Source organism: Homalodisca vitripennis, chromosome 3 (assembly GCF_021130785.1).
Source record: "Homalodisca vitripennis isolate AUS2020 chromosome 3, UT_GWSS_2.1, whole genome shotgun sequence".
Classification (NCBI taxonomy): domain Eukaryota; kingdom Metazoa; phylum Arthropoda; class Insecta; order Hemiptera; family Cicadellidae; genus Homalodisca; species Homalodisca vitripennis.
Genome location: NC_060209.1, coordinates 151,985,415 through 152,007,684, shown reverse-complemented (window position 1 = coordinate 152,007,684; position 22,270 = coordinate 151,985,415). Strand labels below are relative to the sequence as shown.

Below are 22,270 nucleotides of genomic sequence, written 5' to 3'. Positions count from 1 at the left end.
AATGATACTTTATGTACTAACTGACATGACATTAACACAACAGAAATAAACAATAAATAAGATACAAGTGTCATATGTTTCAATTAACACATTGGTGTTCTATAAATGTTCGCGCTATCACCAACTTAAGGAGAATCTGCAAATTTTCTCAGGTCTATTCGTGATGTAGAAATGAAGGCTACTAATGACTATAATTGATTGGTTCTTAATAATGGTATTATAGTTATTTGTAAATTCACATTATAACTTCCTCATAGTAAAATCTTCTAACCTAACCCAATAGTATATTGATTAACTATTTCAAAGATTTACGGTGATGATTTCCATTAATTAAGTTGTCTACACCTTACTTTTATACAGTATTATTATACAGTATAAATAGTTATTCGTGTTTCTATTTTTCATTCCAACCTTGGATGCTCTACTTCCTTTTCATTCTTCAAAACACTTTGACTGTAGCGTGCCGTGGTGGCTCTTTTCCGGTTGAGCATAACCAGAATCCGCATATTGTAGGATAAAGGTTAGTACTTTATTCATATTTAATTTTTTAATCCTAGCATTTTAATTTATTTTTAAAGCTTAATCTGAAGGATTCTAAACTATAATGTCCGTTGTTTAACAGGTTACGTTGATGACTATTCTTAGATACACTTTAAAGTCCTTATGATTACCTTGATTCTACCTAATTCCACACATTGTTGACAGTATAAATTGAAGGTACTAGTTTATTTACATTACTTATTTTCAGTTACATTTATGTTGATTTTTTCTAATTGAAAGTGCTTAATACGTGACTAGGACAGTAATATTAATTAAATCAAGGTAAGAAATGGCCTTAAATATTATAAAAACATTCACCTCCTCTTGGGTAGGGTAGTGTGGTTAACCCTCAGGTCTGGAGTTTGGTTCCGGTGGTTATAGCAGTCTAAACCTTCCAGTAAGGCATTTAGCTCTCAAATAAAGTAGGATGATTAGCTTTCAGGTAAGATACGGTGGTAAATCCTTGAGTAGGGCATTTACCTCTCGGGCCTAGGCCAACGGATCCTCAGGTCTGGAAGACAGTCCGTTACGTATGTTTATGTTACCAATATGAACTAAATAAATCGTTTGATGTTTATATGTACTACTGTTTCTCTTATATATTGTTTTTATCAATTTTGGATAGGCGCAGTTTCCGTAGCCTAACCTAAAACCACTTCTAACTATACCTTTAAATACTATATGTTTATATATCCAAACAATTTTAGGTGCTGACAAACCATATAGGCTATTGCACACAAATTGTTTAACAACTGTCTGAGTTTTAGGTTAGGATCTCAATTAGCCCATTGATCTAGGTGCTCATTCTACTGTGGAGTTTAATCGTCTGCAGTATAATAAGCGGCCACCAACACAATCTAATTGGTGATATCAATATTCGGGTAGGGTTCAATAAGTGGACCCGGTTTTTTTTATATCGAAGAATGTAATCATCGATACCTAATATTCACATCTCAAATCCTACGTTACCAATCGATATAAAAGTATCTATAGTCCTCAATAACAATCATATGTTTTAAATTAAAATATGAATTTAATATTTACAGTGATCAAACAAATTATTATAACCAAGATTAGGAAAACTAAAGACGACCATATTTGCTCCTCTCACAGTTAGTTGTTTCTTTCCCACAAATTTCACATAATGGGTTTTTCAGTACGAGTCCAACATGTTGAAGTCACAAAAAAACATCTTTCAAAGCAATGTCGTTTAGTTTTCTAAAATTGACTGTCATTTTGAATAATAAAATGTTACTTATAAATAATTGGAATATTACATTACGAGTATTATTTAAATGTGTTTACAGCTGTTAATGTAGATTATTTAAGTTAATGGTTCAAAATAATCAGTATCGATTGATTATATTGATGGTTATGATTAAGTAATATCGTTTGCCAATTTCGATATACAAAACCGGGTCCGCTTATAATACCCTACCCCCAATATTCATGACCATCTAAAAATATTGAAATAAAAATGTTGGACAAAATTACGTAATGGTTATTTTAAATAACAATATTAGTTCTGCTGGTTTTAAATCTTATAAAGGGGAAACTTATATAAGCGTCCTACACTGGTTATTTAATTGCTATTATTGAACAGTTCGATATATTATCCAACTTCATAAAAATCGTATACAATTAGAGTTATAATAAACTACCATAACAAGAAGAATCTCATACATTACAATTTTTAAAAAACAAATTTGAAAACCCTCATGTTGAAGCCAATTAAACAAATCTCATCACTTTTGAGAAATATCTTGGGTATCTTCCTCATATTCATCGCCATTTTCAAAGTCTCAAAATATTAGCTACTTCTTGTTGTTTATTGTTTACATTAAAATGACTATAACTAATTAGTTGAAATCATATACTAAGTTAAATAAATTGTAGTATCGAATTATTCCTTTGGATAAAAACAATTGAACCATTTGATAATAGCAATCGAATAACGAGTGTAGGCCGCTTATTAGTCTATTCCTTATAAATAAATATATTAATGATACATAAAATACTGTGTATATATTTATAAAATCTGCTAAACAAAATAATATTTAGGTACTTATCATTTACTATTTTTATGGCTAAACGTGCCTGACTCCATGTGAAAAAAGGAACACGTACGTCATTGTTCTTGCCGCCATTAGTCCGTAACTAAACATGATTTCACTTTGAATTCATTTTAAGCAATAAGTTAATGTTGAGTTAAATATTACATTTGCAATGTTGTGTTTGTTCTGACTTTTATTGCAGCGAAACAATATTTGAATTCCACCTTTAATATTCTTTTATATCTTTTTATATCTTTTCACTACAAACAGGATACTTCTGATTTAAAGGAGCAAGGTCAATATCTCGTAACCATTAAAAAAATGTTCAATGTTTAAAAATACATTTTGAGACAATAACTGCATGGTCACTGCCATTGTTCTTGCTGATGTTACTAGCCTACTCAGTACTTAAACTAAATAAAAACAGCTGACAATGAATAATTATAAGGGTAGTGTACGATAAGCGGACCCGGTTGTTTTTTTTTTTTTTTATCGAAATTGGCAAACGATATTAATTAATCATAACCATCTATATAATAAATCGATACTAACTTAATTAATTATTTTGAACAATTAACTTAACTAATCTATACCAACAGCTGTAAACACTTTCAAATAATACGTAAGGTAATATTTCAATTTTACATAAGTAACATCTGATTATTAAAAATGGTAGTAAATTTTAGAAAACTTACACGACATTGCTTTGAAAGATGATAGGACGTGTTTTTCGTGGCTTCAACATGTTGGACTCTTACCGAAAATCCCATTATGTGAAATTTGCGGGAAAGAAACAACTGTAACTGTGAGAGGAGCAAATATAGTCGTCTTCAGTTTTCCTAATTTTGGTTATAATAATTTGTTTGATCACTGTAAATATTAAATTCATATTTTAATTTAAAACATATAATTGATATTGAGGACTATAGATACTTTTATCTCGATTGATAGTCTAGGGATTTGAGATGCAAATATTAGGTATCGTTGATTACATTCTTCGATATAAAAAACTGGGTCTGCTTATCGTACCCTACCTAATTATAAATATGTATAGGTCTAATGTTGAATTCGATAGTATTGATATTTATAACTGATAATCATGATTCAATTGTTTTGTTGGCTCCTTATTAATATACTGCAGCAAATGATCATTTATACCTCCATGGGGCTATAGTATAATATGCGGCCACCACCACAATCAAATCATCGGTATTCATGATTAGGTTATCTAAACTACCAAATCCAAATTTTTGAATTTAAGTACGTTATAGGTAATAAACATTGTAGTACAGGTTAGCTGTTTTTATATTTTAAGAACAATGTAATACTATTTAGTTAGTAAGGTAAAGTAGTAGTACGGTATTGGATCGAGGTAATAATTTAATGATGAATAAAAATCTCTCTAGGCTTCATGTATTTATAAAATATAAGGAAACAAACCGTGTAATACTTGGTTACTTTTTACTATTTTGAGGGATAAACGTATCTGAAGCTTGTGAGACGTGTGTACATTATTTTTACGTTGATTTAGTTTCTATAAGAATCGCCTCAGTATTAATTGCTAATGTGTTCAGTTTGCCTTAGTATATTCTGTTCTTGTCTGTTTAGAAACTACAATGGCTAAACCTAAAGGAGAGAAGAAAGGGAAATCAGCCATCAACGAAGTTGTAACGAGAGAGTACACAATCAACCTCCATAAGAGGCTACATGGAGTGGGATTCAAAAAGAGAGCACCTAGAGCTATTAAAGAAGTGCGAAAATTTGCTGTACAGAAAATGGGTACACCAGATGTCCGTGTCGATACACATTTAAACAAGCAAATTTGGTCTAAAGGCATCAAGTAAGTCTAATTCATTGTTCGTTTTAGCCTTAGTGGAGTTTATTATTATTAGGGTTAATAATTCACAATTATTGTATTAACTTTAATTTTTAACCGTTGAAGTATAATAACTTATAAAATGAGCAAAAATGAGACAATTGCAAGTGATGGAAAGATGAAATAAAGTAACTAATAACTATTAATTAAAAAAAAAACATTGAATTAAGTAATCTGTCAATATGTCTGAATTTTTTTATTATGTGAGGGGTCCGTACAAGAAAAATCAATTTTAACCTCTAAGAGCATTTACGTGATCTGGGCTGGAATTTAGAGGGATGTCTTTTTAACATGAGTGCGGGATGGCATCAAAGGGGCCTTAGAAGTCTGTACTAACGGTTAGTGGCGTTTGTGTTCGGTACTTAACCCAATCAGGTCATCCCAACTCGATCTGAGGTCCAGTGGACTTTGGTGGCACCACTACCCACACTTCTCAAAAACAACTAGAATCACCTACTGAGATAGAAAAAAAATCAAGCTCGAATCACATGAGTGCTACAGGTTGGAAGCGATGGCGGTGCATCGACAATGAAAATCATAGTTAGCCTGCATCTCACTTTAATGTCTATCTTCAATGAACCTTCTTTGATTTATTTTTATCAAAAGAATGCGTTCAAGTTATTACTAACTAAACAAGGATTAGTTGAATGTCGTAGCCTAATTGTTGAAGTAGAAAATTATTTAGATATCATATTTTATGTATTAACCTGCTTTGTATCTTTTAATTTATTTTGTTCTTTCACCTCTTAGATTATCTGGAATATGATTTTAAAACATTCATTTTGTAATGTATTTTAATAGGAAACAAGTTGGATCCAGTAATTGCTCAGAATTACTGTACCATTAATAGGAGTAATATATTTTGTCTTCATCTGTTATTTTAAATAAATAATTTTAAAATTAAGGTATTCTGTGTTTGGTTTGTGGTAACATAAATCCGTTGTTCATTATTTAAAAGTAATTGAATAAGAAGTTGATTGAAGATGAAAACATAAATTGAGATAAAATGTTCATTGTCAATGTGCCTCGCCACTTCTCATCTCAATTCATCAATACTGAATTGAGTGAGAAGATCAAGTGATTTGTAAGCTTGACTTTTTTTTCGTCCCAGCAGGGATCACTTCTGGCTAGTTTATACCTACCAGTTGAACCCACCACTGGGCACAGCAAAAACCGATGTGCCACTTCAATCTGGGCAACCTTATGGATGTCCAGTAGCGGCACATCACTAACTGCAAATGTTGAGATTCTGGGGTTCATGGGCAGTTCGATAGGTCTAGTCTACTGTGGAAGATGACTGTTGGAGTTGGTGGGGTTTGTTCCCTTACCTCAGAGGCTCTTGTTAACCTCAACAAGGGTTTGCCACCCCCTGCCTACTTTGACTGGAGAGGCTGGTTCAGAGCTGGCCTCCCCTTCTTCAGGGATGACTTTGAGATGTAGTGCCCTAATTCTTCCTCATGGATCTCAATAGGAGGCGGCCCCTACTCCCTAACCTTACCCATCCTGAATGAATATCCTATCACTCCGGAAGCAGCGCAAAGGTTCTTACAGGACTAAGTGCAATTTATAAGCTTCTTGTCATAAGAAAAAAAAAGAAACTAAAAAAATAAAAAAACTTGACTTTTAGATACTATCTTGAATGATATATTTTGCCAGAAGTGCAATGGTAGTACTAAACACACCACCAAGGCTACACTTGATGGATAACTGCATTTCTGATTGATGCTTTCTCGTGTTTGATCATTTAGGTACTATAACTTATATGTGTATGGTATTGATTAATTGGCAATTCTCTACAATTAATTTACCAACTTCAATTTATTTTATACTTACATATATTATAAAGTGAAAGTTTTTAATAACATTTCAGGATTATAGGTGTTAAAAAGACAAAATAATCAAAACACTATTTTAAATATAAGAAATTAAACAATTAATTCTCCTCTATTATTTATTATTTATGTAATAGTTAAAATAGTTTATGTTGCCTTTAATTTAACAGTTTACTTATGTGATCTATCTTGAATTTAGTTACTGCTTCTAGGGATGGGTTTTTATACCATAAGTGTGGTTATAATGTTGGAAAAATCTTAATCTTCCTGAACACAGTCCAAAATTTCTTGCCAAAATTTAACCCATGACATTTTTTTTCCTTGCTCAAGAATTTCGCACAAACTTTCCTCATCACAAGATCCTCTATTAAAATGGTGCAGACGGTTCCAAATGAAATGCCGGTTACCCCACTAATAAAAGCGAAGGTGAAAAGCCTGTCAGAATCCAAAACTGTTTTCGCGTTAGCCATGTGATCGACAGTTTGAGCGGTCATCATGCATCCTATGCTACGATCATCTTTGACGAGCTCCTCATTGTTGTGCCACTCAACAGCTCTTTTGCGGCTTAAAGTATCCTGATAAGCCTGTTTAATGAGTTCAAGGGTCTCGGACACAGATTTTCCGAGTTTAAAGCAAAACTTCATGACGTAACGTTGCTCGACGAGCCCCTCTACGCTGGTATGAGATCACACTATAAAAAAATCTCATGTTACAAAAATCTACCTCCCGTCTCAATGCATGCCAGCGGGTGAGTAGATTACAGTGCTCCGAGTGATAAAGTGAATACCAAGGCCGACAGGTTGAATCCTCCTCCACCACTCCATTGAGGATACTGCGAACTAGTCATGATATTGAATGAACAGACCCTGTATATCAAATTTCAAAAATAAGTTCAATGTTCTTATTAAATATGTTCATTGTTCAATAATACTATAAGATATACACACTTACCGTCCTCTTATCACTTTATAACAAATAGATTACAAATAGAGACAGGATTACTTTGTTAGCTAGATTCAATTTTTTGAATTCTTACTTTTAGTATATTTTATCTTTCCGTCAACAGTATTGTCTCAAATGTTAATTAAAATGTTCACTTTTTGATATACAGGGTTAGCCAGTGAAACGGGAAGATTTAAATAAGTAACTAATTCTTTAAGAAAATTTATTTTATTATTTAATGGTTATAAATATAAAGAAAAAAGGTAGCCATTTACTGTACAATAAGTGAGAAAATTATTTTTTTGAATATAACACTTGTCATAAGTCCTCCATTGGAATCTATGCACTGCTGCAGCCGGGCCTGGAAGTTTCTCATGACATTTTGCAACATATTGACTGGTATTCCTTCGATTTCGTCCCGAATTCGTTTTTTTAGGGCAGGGATAGTTCTAGGTGGATCTTTCTGAAAAACTCTCATTTTTAAATAACTCCATAGAAAAAAGTCACAGGCTGTCAAATCAGGAGAGCGAGGGGGCCAAGGGATATCCCCGTTTCGGGAAATGACGCCACCTGGAAACAACGCATTCACAGCATTCATAGCAACTCTTGCAGTGTGGCTTGTTACCCCATCTTGTTGGAACATTGTGTGTTCATTTACTGGAAAACGGGAAAGTTGTGGTGTAAGAAAGTTCTGGATCATTGCAACGTAACGCACAGAGCTAACAGTCACAGCACTTCCATTGCTATCCTCAAAGAAAAATGGGCCTATGATTCCTCTTGCTGACATTGCGTACCAAACCGTCACTTTTTCAGCATGAAGAGGCATTTCATGAAGTGCACCAGGGTTTTCCTCAGACCAGTATCTGAAGTTTTGTTTATTAACAAAACCAGAGAGGTGGAAATGCGCCTCATCGCTCATCCACAAGTTGTTTACTTGGTCGACATTTTCTTCAAGTCTTCTGGCCATTTCCTCACAAAAACTGTAATCGTTTCTGATGGTCAGTTGGTTTGAGAGATTGCACAATCTGTATTTTGTATGGGTGAAAATTTAAATCTTGATGAAGAATCCTTCTCACCGAAGTGTTACTTATTCCAAGGCATAGAGCATGTTGTTTGGCAGATCGGCGTGGACTTCTGAGCATTGCCTGTTGAACAGTAGCGATATTTTGAGGGGTTCGAACGGTTTTTGCACTCCCACCTCGTTTTTTAAACGTTGATCCAGTTTGTTCAAGGTTGTTTATCCACGAACGAATTGCGCTATTCGAAGGAACAGGCCTGTTGTGCGGTATGTTGAAATGGCGTCAAAAAGCACGTCGCGTTTTCACCAAACTCACCATTTGTATAATACGCTTTAACCGCGTAGCCGTGATGTTCACCCGTCCAACGATCCATCTCAACTAAATGGCGGAACACGCAGGTAAAAATGAGCCGGCCACTATTACCCCCACCACTCACATTCCAACTGTCAAGGCCATCTCCAATCTTCCCGTTTCACTGGCTAACCCTGTATTTACAAGAAGTATCTTATCTTGGAATTTTACATTTTTACACGCAACTATATTCACTAGGTAAATCCTATAATTTTTTTTTGTTATCACAACTTGAATTTTCAAATTTAACTTATATAATATTTAAATGTATATATTTTTTAATTTATATTATATATCTTATTATTCCCTTAAGTTTATTGTGAATAAAATTATACCAAATATAGGGAGAATAAAAAGATTTTTTATGAATAAAAAAAGTATGTCATCGGTCAAAAACAGTCTGCCACTTAGGGCAAATTTAAATGTATATTTTTTAATTTATATTATATATCTTATTATTCCCTTAAGTTTATTGTGAATAAAATTATACCAAATATAGGGAGAATAAAAGTAAAAAAAAGATTTTTTATGAATAAAAAAAGTATGTCAATCGGTCAAAAACAGTCTGCCACTTAGAGCAAAACAATCTGCCAGTTCAAGGGTTAAAATAAAGGGAATACTCTCTGCCACCTAAAAATTTATAGACGTATGTCACTGGCTAATGTAGGATGGTTTTTACTTTTCTTGTACATTTTTGTACATACAAGTGAACTTTCTTCATATCGTGTCTACCTGTGTATAGAAGATACACAAGAAAATGTTACAATAAGTATATTCAATGTGAAATTTTGGGTTGCGCTTTTGGAACATAATCATATTTAAAATAATGAGTTACGAGGTCTGTCCAAAAAGTATCAGACTGCCGACCAGTAGGCGGCCGCGGCGTGACCGACCGGCTCGAACCAGTTCACAGCGCTCTGTTCTGTACAGTACTGCCGTGTGTGCGCGTTGCATTTCAATATGACTGAACGTGTTGAGCAGTGCATTTGCATTAAATTTTGCCAAAAACTTGGCCATTCAGCATCAGAGACGATTACTATGATACAGAAAGTTTATGGTGACGTGTCTATGGGCGATACACAAATAAAAGAGTGGTTGAGGCGGTTTAAAAATGGCCACATATCAGTGGAGAGTGATGACCGATCTGGCAGGCCTTCAACGGCCAGAAACGCTGAAAATGTTGAACGTGTTCGTGCAGCAATAATGAAAACCGTCAATTGACTGTCTGAGAGCTGGAAGAATATTTAGGAATTTACCAAAATTGTCAGTTTGTAACATTTTACACAAAGATTTAAAAATGAACCAAAAGGTTCGGCAAAATTTGTTCCTCGGCTGCTGACAGAAGACCAAAAGAACTTCAACTTGAATCGCACAGGACAATCTGGATTTGATATAAAGTGACCCAGGGCTATTTAAAAAAGTTATTACTGGTGATGAGTCATGGGTTTATGGCTACGACCCTGAAACAAAGGATCAACCTTCACAGTGGAAAACTCGCAAAGAGCAACGGCCGAAAAAAGCAAGACAAAGTCGAAGCAATGTCAAGACAATGCTGACAGTTTTTTTTGACCAGGACGGCGTTGTTCATCGCGAATATGCTCCAAGAGGCCAGACAGTGAATAAGGATTATTATCTTGAGGTCCTAAGGCGGCTACGAGATACAGTGCGTAGGAAACGACCTGAACTGTGGACAAGCCATGACTGGATCCTGCACCACGACAACGCGCCAGCTCATTTCTCAAATCTTATTCAGCGTTTTGGGCAAACACGACATCAACCAACTACGACAACCTCCCTTCAGTCCTGACATAGCTCATTGTGATTTCTGGCTATTTCCGAAATTAAAAATTCCTTTGAAAGGAAAAAGATTTGACGATGTTGAACAAATAAAACAAAATGCGACAAAGGACCTGTTAGCCATTCCGCAAAATGAATTTAAGGAGTGTTTCCAGAAGTGGGAGGAGCGTTGGAATAAGGTAGTGGCTTGTGGAGGGGAGTACTTTGAAGGGGACCAGATTGCTGTTGCCGCTGAGTAACGTCAGTTCATGCCAGATGTCAAGGTCGGATACTTTTTGGACACACCTTGGAAATTAATAATTTTATGTTGTAATATTTGTACAATTTTACGTAACAGAATATGATACATCAACTTTTTATTCAATTAAAGGGCTGCTTTATAATAAGCAGCCACCAACACAATCGGATAATGATTATTGAATGATTTGAATCATCAATATTCATGACCATCCAAAGGACTGAAAGCAAAATGTCCGACCAAATGATGTAATTGATATTTCAAAGAACAATATGGGTTTGCAAGTTTTCAATCTTAGAAATTAATGTATAAATATTAATATAAATTACAATTTGAAATATAATTTACAAATTGAAAACATAATTAATATAATTCCAACTAAAAAATAACATTTACTTACCTTATATATTTTCAAGGATAAACGTGACTTCTTGTGAAATAAAGAAGATAAGTAGTCACTTGCCACCATTGCCAATGGCGCAGTGTAGCGGGTACTGCGGTTATCGCAAGATAACCAGATCAAGCAACGTCGAGCGTGGCCGCTGCTTGGATAGGTGACCGCTGAGCGATCCTGTCCTTGCAAGCGGCCCGCCTACCTGGCCATTGGTGGTGGTTCGGATGTCACCTTTTAGCCGTTGGTCCCCAGGTTAAGTGTTAGAGAGGGCTTCTTAGCCCTAACTTTGCCTGGTAAAATACACATTCTGGTACACAAGACATTCTTTACTTTACTTTTACTTTTTTTTGTCAATTACGAAACACATGATTTTAATTTTTAATTTATTTACAAACATGTTTTTACTTTGAATAACATTTTGAAAATTGATGTTGGATTGAATTAAGTTTTAGGCTTTAAAAATGTTAATATAAAATAAAGAGCTATATTTTTATATGTAAAAGAAATGAAATTAGGTTTTTAAATTGTATGAAATAACAACTGTATTATAAAAGTACTCTTGGACCACGTAGTACTAACTATTACTTACTTAACAGGGTACACATGTTTTATACATTTAAAAAATGCTCGAATAGATCACCTCCGTTAATCATAATTTCTCGTTGATACAATATTCTGCAAGATCGACAATGCACTCACTTCTGAGACCGGTTTTTAAAGATTTCTTAGTGGCTCTCCAATTTGATTCTATTATTTGTGTGTTTGCAGAAGTTAATAGATCTACGAAGTTTGTACTGTGGTTAACAGTTAAATGGTTATAGCCTTGTGTTTTTAGTCCAAAATAAGCTTTCCATAAATCAGAAATGATTGTTGTTCCAGGTTTAACCTATTTCTTAATTCATGGGATTAGTGATTCGGCATTGTGTTCATTTTCTGGGCAAAGAATCTACCACCTCTTCTCTCTCCATTTTAGACATGTCTACGTCAGTGTTTGTTTCATCATGCCTATTACCTGTGTATTTTCTACCAGTCTTCCATGATTATTTTCTTTTTTCTATCTTTGCTCCGTCAATTTCAACTACCACTCCTTTGCCTTCTAATAATTCTTTTTCAAATTTGTTATCCAACAAAACAAAACATACCTCTCTACAATAAGAGAGCCCATCTGAAATAATATTTCTGTATGTACTTATACCGTTTAAAACTACTCTCATTAACTAAAAAGTCATAGTTTGTTTCCAACTAAAATAATTATGCTATTAGTACCAAACTTTGAATGTTCAAATAAAGTCTTCTCCACTGCATTTTAGACACATCATCTTTGTTTTGGCTTTTCTTGCAGCGAAATGCTATCTGATTCTCACCTTTAATCCTAGTTTTCATCTTCTCATTTGACACCTTGGATTTAAAGAATTCTTGCAGTCATTTCAATCATTTGCTCAGTGTTTATAAAACAATTTGAGCCAATACTTGCATATTCATCGCCATCTTGTCGTTGTCGCTAGCCTTCTAATAAATAATAACTGCTGATGGTAATGACTTCGCTAGCAACAACTGATAATGACGTTACTAGTCTTAAATAAAGAAAGCTGGCAATGATTAATGATACATACATAGGTCAAATGTCATATTCGATAGTATCGATATTTAAAATTGATAATCATCATTCATCTGATTGTGTTGGTGGCTGCTTATTATACTGTAGCCAATTAAATATATATTAAGAGTAAATAATAGAGATTTTAATGCACTATAGAAGACTTCTTTTACTTTATGTGTATGATTGTTATTAGTCAGTCATAGTTGTTAGTCAAGCTTTTAATTCTTTGACTAGCAATTCTGATAGTTGCATTAGAGCACGTCTTGTGTCACCAGCAGACGAGTTTCTTCACGGCTTTGTATTTATCATTAGAAAACCTGGTACAATATGCATGATATTTGGTAACCATTAAATGTTTAAAATAGCTTATTGAACATTTTTCATTATCAATGAATAATTATTTGATTTGTTCCAGGAATGTACCATTCAGGATCCGCGTGAGGCTGGCGCGTCGTCGTAATGATGATGAAGACTCACCTCACAAACTGTACACTCTCGTCACATACGTTCCTGTAGCCTCATTCAAGAAACTGCAGACGGAGAATGTTGATGTCAGTCAGGATTGATATCTCTTTGTTTTATTTATCTAATAAAAAGTTTTAAAAACTTTATTGTTATATCTACTAAAATGACCCCCAATATAAGTCCTGGTAAGACAGTTAAATTTAAATAGTAAATTAGACTATAATTGACAGTTTCAGAGGTTTTATAAATCTCATACATTTTAAACATAATTATTTTAGAATTTGGCTAAAATTCTGCTCAAAAATATAATTCTAGTCCAAAGTATATATGAATGATAAATTATAACAAAAGTTTAACTCACCTAATATTCCTTCAAATAGTGACTAACAGTATCAAGAGGAATACCGCAGTTTCAGTAATAAAATATGAAAAACATTGGAAAGTTTTATATAAACTTTGTGCATGGTCGGCAAACTCAATAACCTTATCAAGGACAGTCGGAATCATTCCAAACAGTTACTTGCTGCTTTAACCAAACATAAATGATACAATCAGCTGATTGTTACATTATTAAATGGGATGTACACTGCTGTTTGGAATGGCTTTAGTTTACATAGTAACAATTTCACAGTTTTAAAAAGTTACTTTTTTAATTAATACAGATAATAATTGCCTAAATATATAAAACAATGTAAATTAACATGCCACAAATGTTGTAATAGGGTGGACTTTATAGGCCTAGGCCAATAATGAAAATTGTATTCATTTCATGTAATATATATATATATATATATATATATATATATATATATATATACATTTAATATTATTTAAACGACTATGTGACAGATACGGCCAAATAAAATATAATTGAATCATAAAAATTAAGGGCTCTGTGGTGTAATGGTAGCACATCCACCCGGCAAGTGAGAGATCCGGGTTCGATTCCCGGCGGAGCAAGTACTTTTTGTGATTCAATGTTTATAGAAAAAATTATATATATATATATATATATATATATATATATATACACAATATTATGCTATACTATATATATAATGTTATTAGCTTTAAAACTACAATAATGTAGCAAGTGTTCTTATCATTTCAAACAATACACTTTTTATACATAACAATACATAAAGCTAGCATGACCAATTTAAAGGTAAGCTTTGCATAAGCAGGGAGCAGCAAACATTTTGTATTTTGATAGGCATCAGCTGTGTTACATCAGTTATAATAAATTTACAAGACACAAACTATTTTGGCATTTTTATAACAATTCCAATGGTACTTGTTCTAATGAAGTCTGTCAACGTATAAGCAAGCAGAAGCATTTTAAAGGTACGTGTGCACAAGCCTCGAGCATCAATCAACTGATACCTCTCAACTGTGACATGTTTGTGTAAGTGTAAGTGCAATTTTCAGAAATTATTTTTCAGAAAGATTGTAAGATTTACACACGTTTATTACAAATAGCATTTGTTAGGTCATGTTGTTAACTATAGTAGAAAGAGTATTTCAGATACACACAACTAATAATCAAAACTAACCATTAAGTGGTTGAACATTAACTTTGGTTGTTAAACACAGTATTTTAAATAATTACATTTAAGCAGTTCAGTAATATTTGACTTTAAAACTATCTTATCTAATCTAATAATCATAAGCTTTCCTTGATCATTAGAAAATGTAATATATTTGGAAAATATTCTTATTTATTAATTTATTGTGAGAAAAAAACATGAAACAAAATTATCCTAAAGTAAGGTAAAATAACGAAAGTAAGGCATACAGTATTATTTAACTTAGTTACACAACTATGAAATGATTCTAGAGAACTTTCTTAAATTTATAAAAATTCGCTGTTTCCCTTAAGAGTTATGATAATTGTTGTGACATTCCATAAATTATTCATATATCATTTATAAATATGGTACAATCACTTAAAAATATAATAATTTAAACAAATTGTAACGTTTAGATAATTTTATTGTTAGTTAATTTTGTTTATGTTAGACTAATCTCTTGTTGATCCACCTTATCATAACATACATAAAATCTTATATTACAAATATCTTCAATCAAAATTCTTAGTTTTAATCAGCTTAATTTAAAGTGTAATGATAATTTAAAGCTAAATTTATTTTCCTCCCACAAAATTTTGTAAGTTGTTGAAACAAAATTAATATTTCCTTTTTAAACTTATATAGTGATGAGTGTTAAGAAAACACAAGCTAAAAGGCTGTGTACAACAACATTATTGAGAACTACCACTTGTGTTTGCCGCCCTACTTGACTGGGCTAGTTGAATAGACTTAAATTTGGCACTGATCCAAAATTTCCTTGTTTTAAAGCCCTCTTGATCAAATTTCTTTAGCGAAAAGTATAAAACTTTTTGTGAGACCCAACCTTTACTACTTCATCAGAACTTCACATCCACGGACTATCATCTATTCTAGCTGTTTAGTTCTAATTTTTAAAGAAGTCTTATCAATGCAATCCAAATTTGACTTTTGAAGAGATAGATTTCTTATAAATTAATTTTCTAATTTATGATAATGCTGAACATTCTCTCATTTTATGAACTTTTGTTACAAAAATTAATTATAAATGTATTACAATAACCAAACATAGTCAGCACGATCAACCACCCTCTGAGTGAAGATCTGCTATTCTACCTCATATCTGGCACATCATATTGAAACATTGAGATAATTCTATATTATAACCTACTTAAATTTTAAATGATCAATTCCTTTATTTCAGTATTGTACTAAAGCCCCCAATATTGTAATTTTTACTTTATCTTTTAACTAAATTTATTATAACTAGTTATCAAAAATAAAATATTCAATAATCATTGTAAAGAAACGAAAGCCAGTGTACCTATTTATTTCTTCAGCTTAAGTGTTCTAGTACCGAGCCTATAGTAGTACATGTAATAATACAGATATAATATATAACAGTGTTTGAATGATTGCTATTATGTGGGGATAGGGACTGATGTAAAATCCTTATCATCTACCAAGATCAGGGGAAATTGTCTTTGATTGTCTTTTGTTCATTAATATTACATCTACTACATTATTATTTTCACTGCTTTGGCAAATTCCAATAAATTGTTTTTCCTCACAATTTTCTGTTCAGCTCATTTTCGACAATAATGTAAACCCTGAAGCTAACTTGTTTATGAGAACTGGTCCACAAACATGTCGGCCCTACAAAGTTGTCAAGTTTTGTTGAAGTTCTGAAGAGACAATATGTACTTCGTCATGCACAAACTCATCATTTCTGATGAAGTTTATACATCTTCAATAGATAAATTAACTTTATGAAGGCGTCCTTCAATAGTAGAATATAATCCACAATTAAGATTGATAAGGCTGAAATGATACTTATCACGTCTATCACTTAGGAGGCAGTGATAGCAAGATAAAGTACAGGAGTACATGGCATCAATCTTGTACCCGAGAGCACCAAAGAAGTCTGTTGGGGTCCGGCCAATAGTGGCATGTGCGTCGTCGCTGTTGCCATATTGCCTCACAACCGGCAAATACGCTCTCATAATGGTGGCTTAAATTTTGTTAGAAAACCTACTTATGGTTTATCATATTCTTGAGTGGATATTTAGCATGAATAAGTGTTACTAAAATCTATTATAATTTATGTAATTTAGGTTTCAATAACATATCTTTGTGTTACTTTGGTCTATACACTTATGATTTAATTTATCACTATCATCAAATATTAAATATAATATATTATGTATATTTTTAACACTAATTAGTACGATCACATTTTAAGAAGTAAGTATTGCTAAATTTATTGAAACCTAGCTCATTTTCACATTTCTATTTGACATATATACATTTTCTCTGCGCTGTAAAATAATAATTTATTATATTTAGATATTTTTCCAAAGAATGCAATTTTTTCATAATACTAAGAAAATAATTAGTACTATATAAAATATTATCTTTATATTAATTTATTGAAAATATGAACAATTTATGTAATGTTTATTAAAATGAACTTTGGTCAGTTACTGTTAGATCATAATTATAAATACTCGTATGCCATATTTGTGAAGTCTTAGCTTTTTAACCACAGACTGAAATAACTGGAAAGTTTGATTCTTACTTGTTTTACTCTAGTAAAATTCTAAATGAATATATCTTAGATCTCAGATCCTTTATCACAGAGGAGCAACAATTTCTGCTTTTTCAACTGGTCTCCGTCCTGGGTATGACGTTAAACTGCCTGTTTCCTCCTTAACCCTATCATTATTCCAACCAACTTCCACCTCGCATCTAAGACTCAATTGTAATAACAGTGATGGTAACCACGAAGTACCTGAGCTGAGTGTCATTATTTCAACTAACTCGTGACATGCTCTTCCTATGGGATCTAATTTGATTTCTTTTCGTGATAGTATCCTATCCTATTTTCCTTTACTAGCTATTCTGGCTGAATTCTTTGACATCCAACACAGTAATTTTCAGTAGACTTTCCTCTTTCCTTTTTTTTATATGCTCTTCTTCTTTGATTGACCGTTCCAGTACATGACACATCCACATGCTTTAGTGCTTAAGTTGGTGCTGGTAACCCAACTTGGTTTCGGTGGTGGGCTTAATTATGTATATTTGCCGGGGTGTAAGTTGTGTACATATTCAGAAGCCAGCTACTTTGACAACCTCAGTCAGGAATTTCGAAGCACCTGCTGTAATGTACAAGCCCTGGCTGTGCAAGTATTCCCTGCCCAGTTAAATGAATCAATGCTAAGCCCCGGGGAGTTGGGGTACATTGACTGAGTTCCTAATAAGGAACCCTGTCTGACCAAGAGTGCGACCATTAATTTATAATTTATTCCTTTTAAATCTATTTTATATTATTTAGCGTACATAGGTCACATAAATAATATGTCATCAAGGTGTAAATATCCTCATACATCCACTCCTTGCAGTTCTTGCATTGAACCTACTTCTCGTCTTGTAGCTTAGACCAAACCTATTGTCTCAGGACTTTGTTCCAAATTTGTTTAGTTTGTCTTGTTTCAGTCTCATGTTATTGTCTTGGTTTCTTTTTTTAAAGAGACAACCTATTTCGTTTTGTTAACAGTTAATTTCATATCAAGTGATAAAATTAACAAATAAAACGTTCTCTTATTTCTCTTTTTAATAGTTTTTAGTTTAATTAATTATCACAGTGAACAGAATTAAAATATGAAAAATAAATTTTTGTCTAGTTTAAAAATTGTATTTCAAAGTTGAGTATATTTTTGCATAAATATGGATTTATGTTGTATTTAATATCTCTGGCTAGAATCACGATGGAAAGTAAAATTTAAACCATTCTGTTAAGAATTTAATTAGCCTTAATTTGATATACAACATTGCAAGTGTCTAAAAGATTTAACTCACAAACTCAAAATTTTAAAAGTAAATTCCAAAAAAATGTTTATGTTTGAAATTGTTTAAAAAATAACATGACATCCTAATGCTATTACTAAGTTATGTACAAAATTTCTATTTGGGATATAAGTGGTATCATATTAAAATAAATTATTCATAAGCTTGCAATGGAAGTGGACACCTCAATAGGCAATATTTCACATACATTAATTTAGCACTAAATTTTTAAATTTTGTAATGACCAATATAAAACTAAGTTTATAAAATACATTTTTTACATATTAAGATTAATGTAAAGTTCATAACTGTACAATAAGTAGTCCTACCTATACAAGAGCGATGATTATGTATTTCTTAACTGATGATTAAGTGAATCGAAGTCTTGAAGTTAAGCTCTTAGTTGCTACAATGGTTTCATTTTGAAAAATTACATATCCTGTAGCTTTGTTAGGATTTACTTTAGTTAAGATGTGTTTTATGTTTACTTTTAAGACATCAGGTTTGTGTGGGAAAACAAACGAGGGAGCAGGGTCAGGGGGCTGTAGAAATGTTAATTCTACTCGTACATTTTAACTTTTCATTTTCTTTTGATAGGATACTTGCCATCCACAGTTAATCCTTCCAAAATATGCTTTTTAATACTTTTTTTTATGTAAAAACAAACATAACTGGAGTTGTACATTTTCTTTAAACAAATCCTCATGTTAAAATGTGTATTAACATGTATATAATATGCGGTAACAATTTCATTTAATTGCCTCTAGTAGTTTTAGAAATTACATACATTGTGCACTAAAACATTCAATTTCCATAACTTGGATATTTTTGATCTTCCAGCTTCCTTTTAGTCTCTTCTTCTGTCTTGTCTTTTTTGTAGTTTGCTGGCAGCTCAAAGTGATTAATTTATTCTAAACAATCTGGCCTGTAGTACAACATCATAAATCCTTAAGTGTAAAGTTTTCAGCCTGACAAACCCAGTTTTAAACAGCCACGACCAAATTACATCGTTGACACTTTAGTTTAGGTTTGCCCATGAAGACTTTTTCAGTAGCACTGTTTCTGACAAGCTTCTAAAGACAGGAATGTGATTTCCCAAATGGTACCATATTAAATGCGTAAATATTACCGAAAAACAATATAAATCAATGATCTCAGAAACTTCATCTAACACGGGCATGTAGTTTGATATACAACATGACAGTATTACAAGTAGTTAAAAGTTTCAACTTACAAACTCGAAATTTTAAATATAAATCCAACAAAATAATATGACATCCTAATGTTATTACTAAGTTGTGTAAGGAATGCCTAAGCTTACTAAAAAAACAAACAAAATTGAATAGGCCTAATGATAACACAAATATCCAACTAAACCAAATAATCGACATTCTTATGACGGACCTAAAAAGACAACTAGATCTCAGGAAAACCTAAGGCTATCTGAAACTGTAGTGAAAAAAATGGAAGTTATCCACAGACTAGAAGAAACTATACAGGACCTAATCGAGAACTCTGACCCTGAAACCAGAACTAAAGCCGCAAACACACCTCACAGCTACAAAATCACTCAGATACCAGAAAGCCCGCAATCTACAAACCATACACTAAGTGAACTCTACCCCACAACTGACAATCGGCAGGAACTACAACTCAACTCTGAAGCGAACAAACACAAACTCCACACAGAAGACAAAGTAGGCGCACTAATAATTGGCGACTCTCTACTCTCAGGCCCTACAAACATTATGACAAATGAATATAATGCAAACATATCAACAAAATTAATGCCCGGAGCCAAAACCAGTGACTGCAGCCGATTTCTACATACGAGGTGTGATCAAAAAGTTCCAAGACTTTTTATATACTATGGGAATGCAATGTCTCACAGCGATGCGGTTGGCAGCATTGTATTCCCTGACTCAACAGTAACACAGCTGTATTTGCAGATCAATCATAACATCACTGAAAGTAACATTAGCACAGTTTGTTTGGGATTAGTTTTATAGAGTTTTGCTATTTTTTGTTTAATGAAAATGAATGTGAAAGAAGAGCAACGTGTTTGTGTAAAGTTTTGTCTGAAACTGAACAAAACGTTTTCTGAAACCTTTTTTATGCTACAAGAGGCTTTTGGTGAAGAATGTCTAAGCCGATCATGCTGCCATCAGTGGTTCAAGAGGTTTAAAGATGGCCGAACATCCACAGACGACGATGCTCGTTCCGGACGCCCTTCAACGTCAATCAATAATGACAATGTTGCTAAAGTGAACGCTCTCGTACGATCAGACCGTCGACTAACAATCCGTGAAATGGCAGAAGAGTGTAACATTTCATTTGGGTCATGTCAGGAAATTTTAACTGAAAAACTTGAAATGCGTCGTGTTGCAGCAAAGTTTGTGCCAAAACTGTTGACTGAAGACCAAAAACAACACTGAATTCATGTTTCTGAGGAACTTCTTCAAAAGGCAAATGACGACGAAAGCTTCTTGGATCATGTCATTATTACGGGAGACGAGACATGGGTTTTTGGTTACGATTTGGAAACAAAAGCCCAATCATCACAATTGACATCAAAAGGCTCTCCAAGACCCAAGAAAGCACGTCGTCAAATCATATGTGAAGGTCATTCTTACGGTTTTCTTTGACTGTAAAGGTGTCATCTACTATGAATTCCTTCCACAAGGTCAAACAATTAATCGTTTTGTTTATCTTGAAACCCTCAGAAAATTGCGTAATGCTGTAGGAAGAAAGATACCTGAGCTGTGGCAAAGTGGTGATTGGGTCCTTCACCATGACAATGCTCCTGTTCCGAACCGAACTATGACACTAAAACTGACAATAAGCCTATAGATGCGACACTCTCCACCAGAGAAAAGACCCACAAACCAGATCATCCGAACTTGACACAAAAAACACCGACTTGACTACAGATCCAACATACACCAACGAAGAAAACAACACAACGATCCAAACGAACCCAAACTCGATCGAACAAACAACCACGCCAAAAAAACTACTCCAAAAACCGACTTAACCCAAAGAGGATTGACACTACTATTGGTACTTTGGGATTATACCGACCACACCCAGACATGAATCGTTATTTGACATTTTGCTTCTACTGATTACTAGATTAGCGTAGAACAATATTTCGTCAATATAAAACAGGAATTGTCTTATCGCAAACCCCTCCCCATCCTCAGACAGAGGTCAAAGTCGAGCGGTCTAGTAGATAACGTGATTGCAGAATCTCGCCGCCCGTTCAGCTGGTGCGTCGCTTTGTACTTCCGTGTTTTACCCGTACATTTCTCCAAATACAAAAATTCAATAAAAACAAACATTATCAAACAAAAACTAAACTATTTATTGAAAAAAAAAAAAAAAAAACACTCAAAGCTTGTTTTCGTTCTTGATCACACTCCGCCACCCAAAATGCGAGTGCCTCCGGCCATCAGCGCGGGCTTCGGCAGCGAAAGTGCTGCCCCGCGCTGATGTCGATAAAAGAAAAACATCCCTCGAGATAGTACCTATCAGTAAAATATCAAATTCTAGAAGGGCTGACAGAAATATAAATTAAATTGTAATGGAAAGGCAATTATGTATCGTGCAAAAAGCTTAAATAATCATGATGCCGCGCGGCCTGCCGTAATCGGGATTCTCGAGAAAGATAAGATAACAGCGACAACAATACCGATCACAATGCCTGGAAATGCTTGTAATTTTGTAATTAAAGAGTTGTTTTTTCGTTCTA

At 33.3% G+C, this 22,270-nt stretch overlaps 1 protein-coding gene across 1 annotated transcript; it reads left to right on the top strand.

The window, feature by feature from the left end:
- Positions 1–375: 375 nt before the first annotated feature.
- On the top strand, positions 376–13,252 carry LOC124357659 (60S ribosomal protein L31). Its single transcript, XM_046809637.1, has 3 exons — positions 376–520; positions 4,203–4,434; positions 13,059–13,252. The coding sequence occupies exons 2-3, from the start codon at positions 4,211–4,213 to the stop codon at positions 13,207–13,209; spliced, it is 375 nt and encodes a 124-aa protein (XP_046665593.1). The 5' UTR covers positions 376–520; positions 4,203–4,210; the 3' UTR covers positions 13,210–13,252.
- Positions 13,253–22,270: the final 9,018 nt, after the last annotated feature.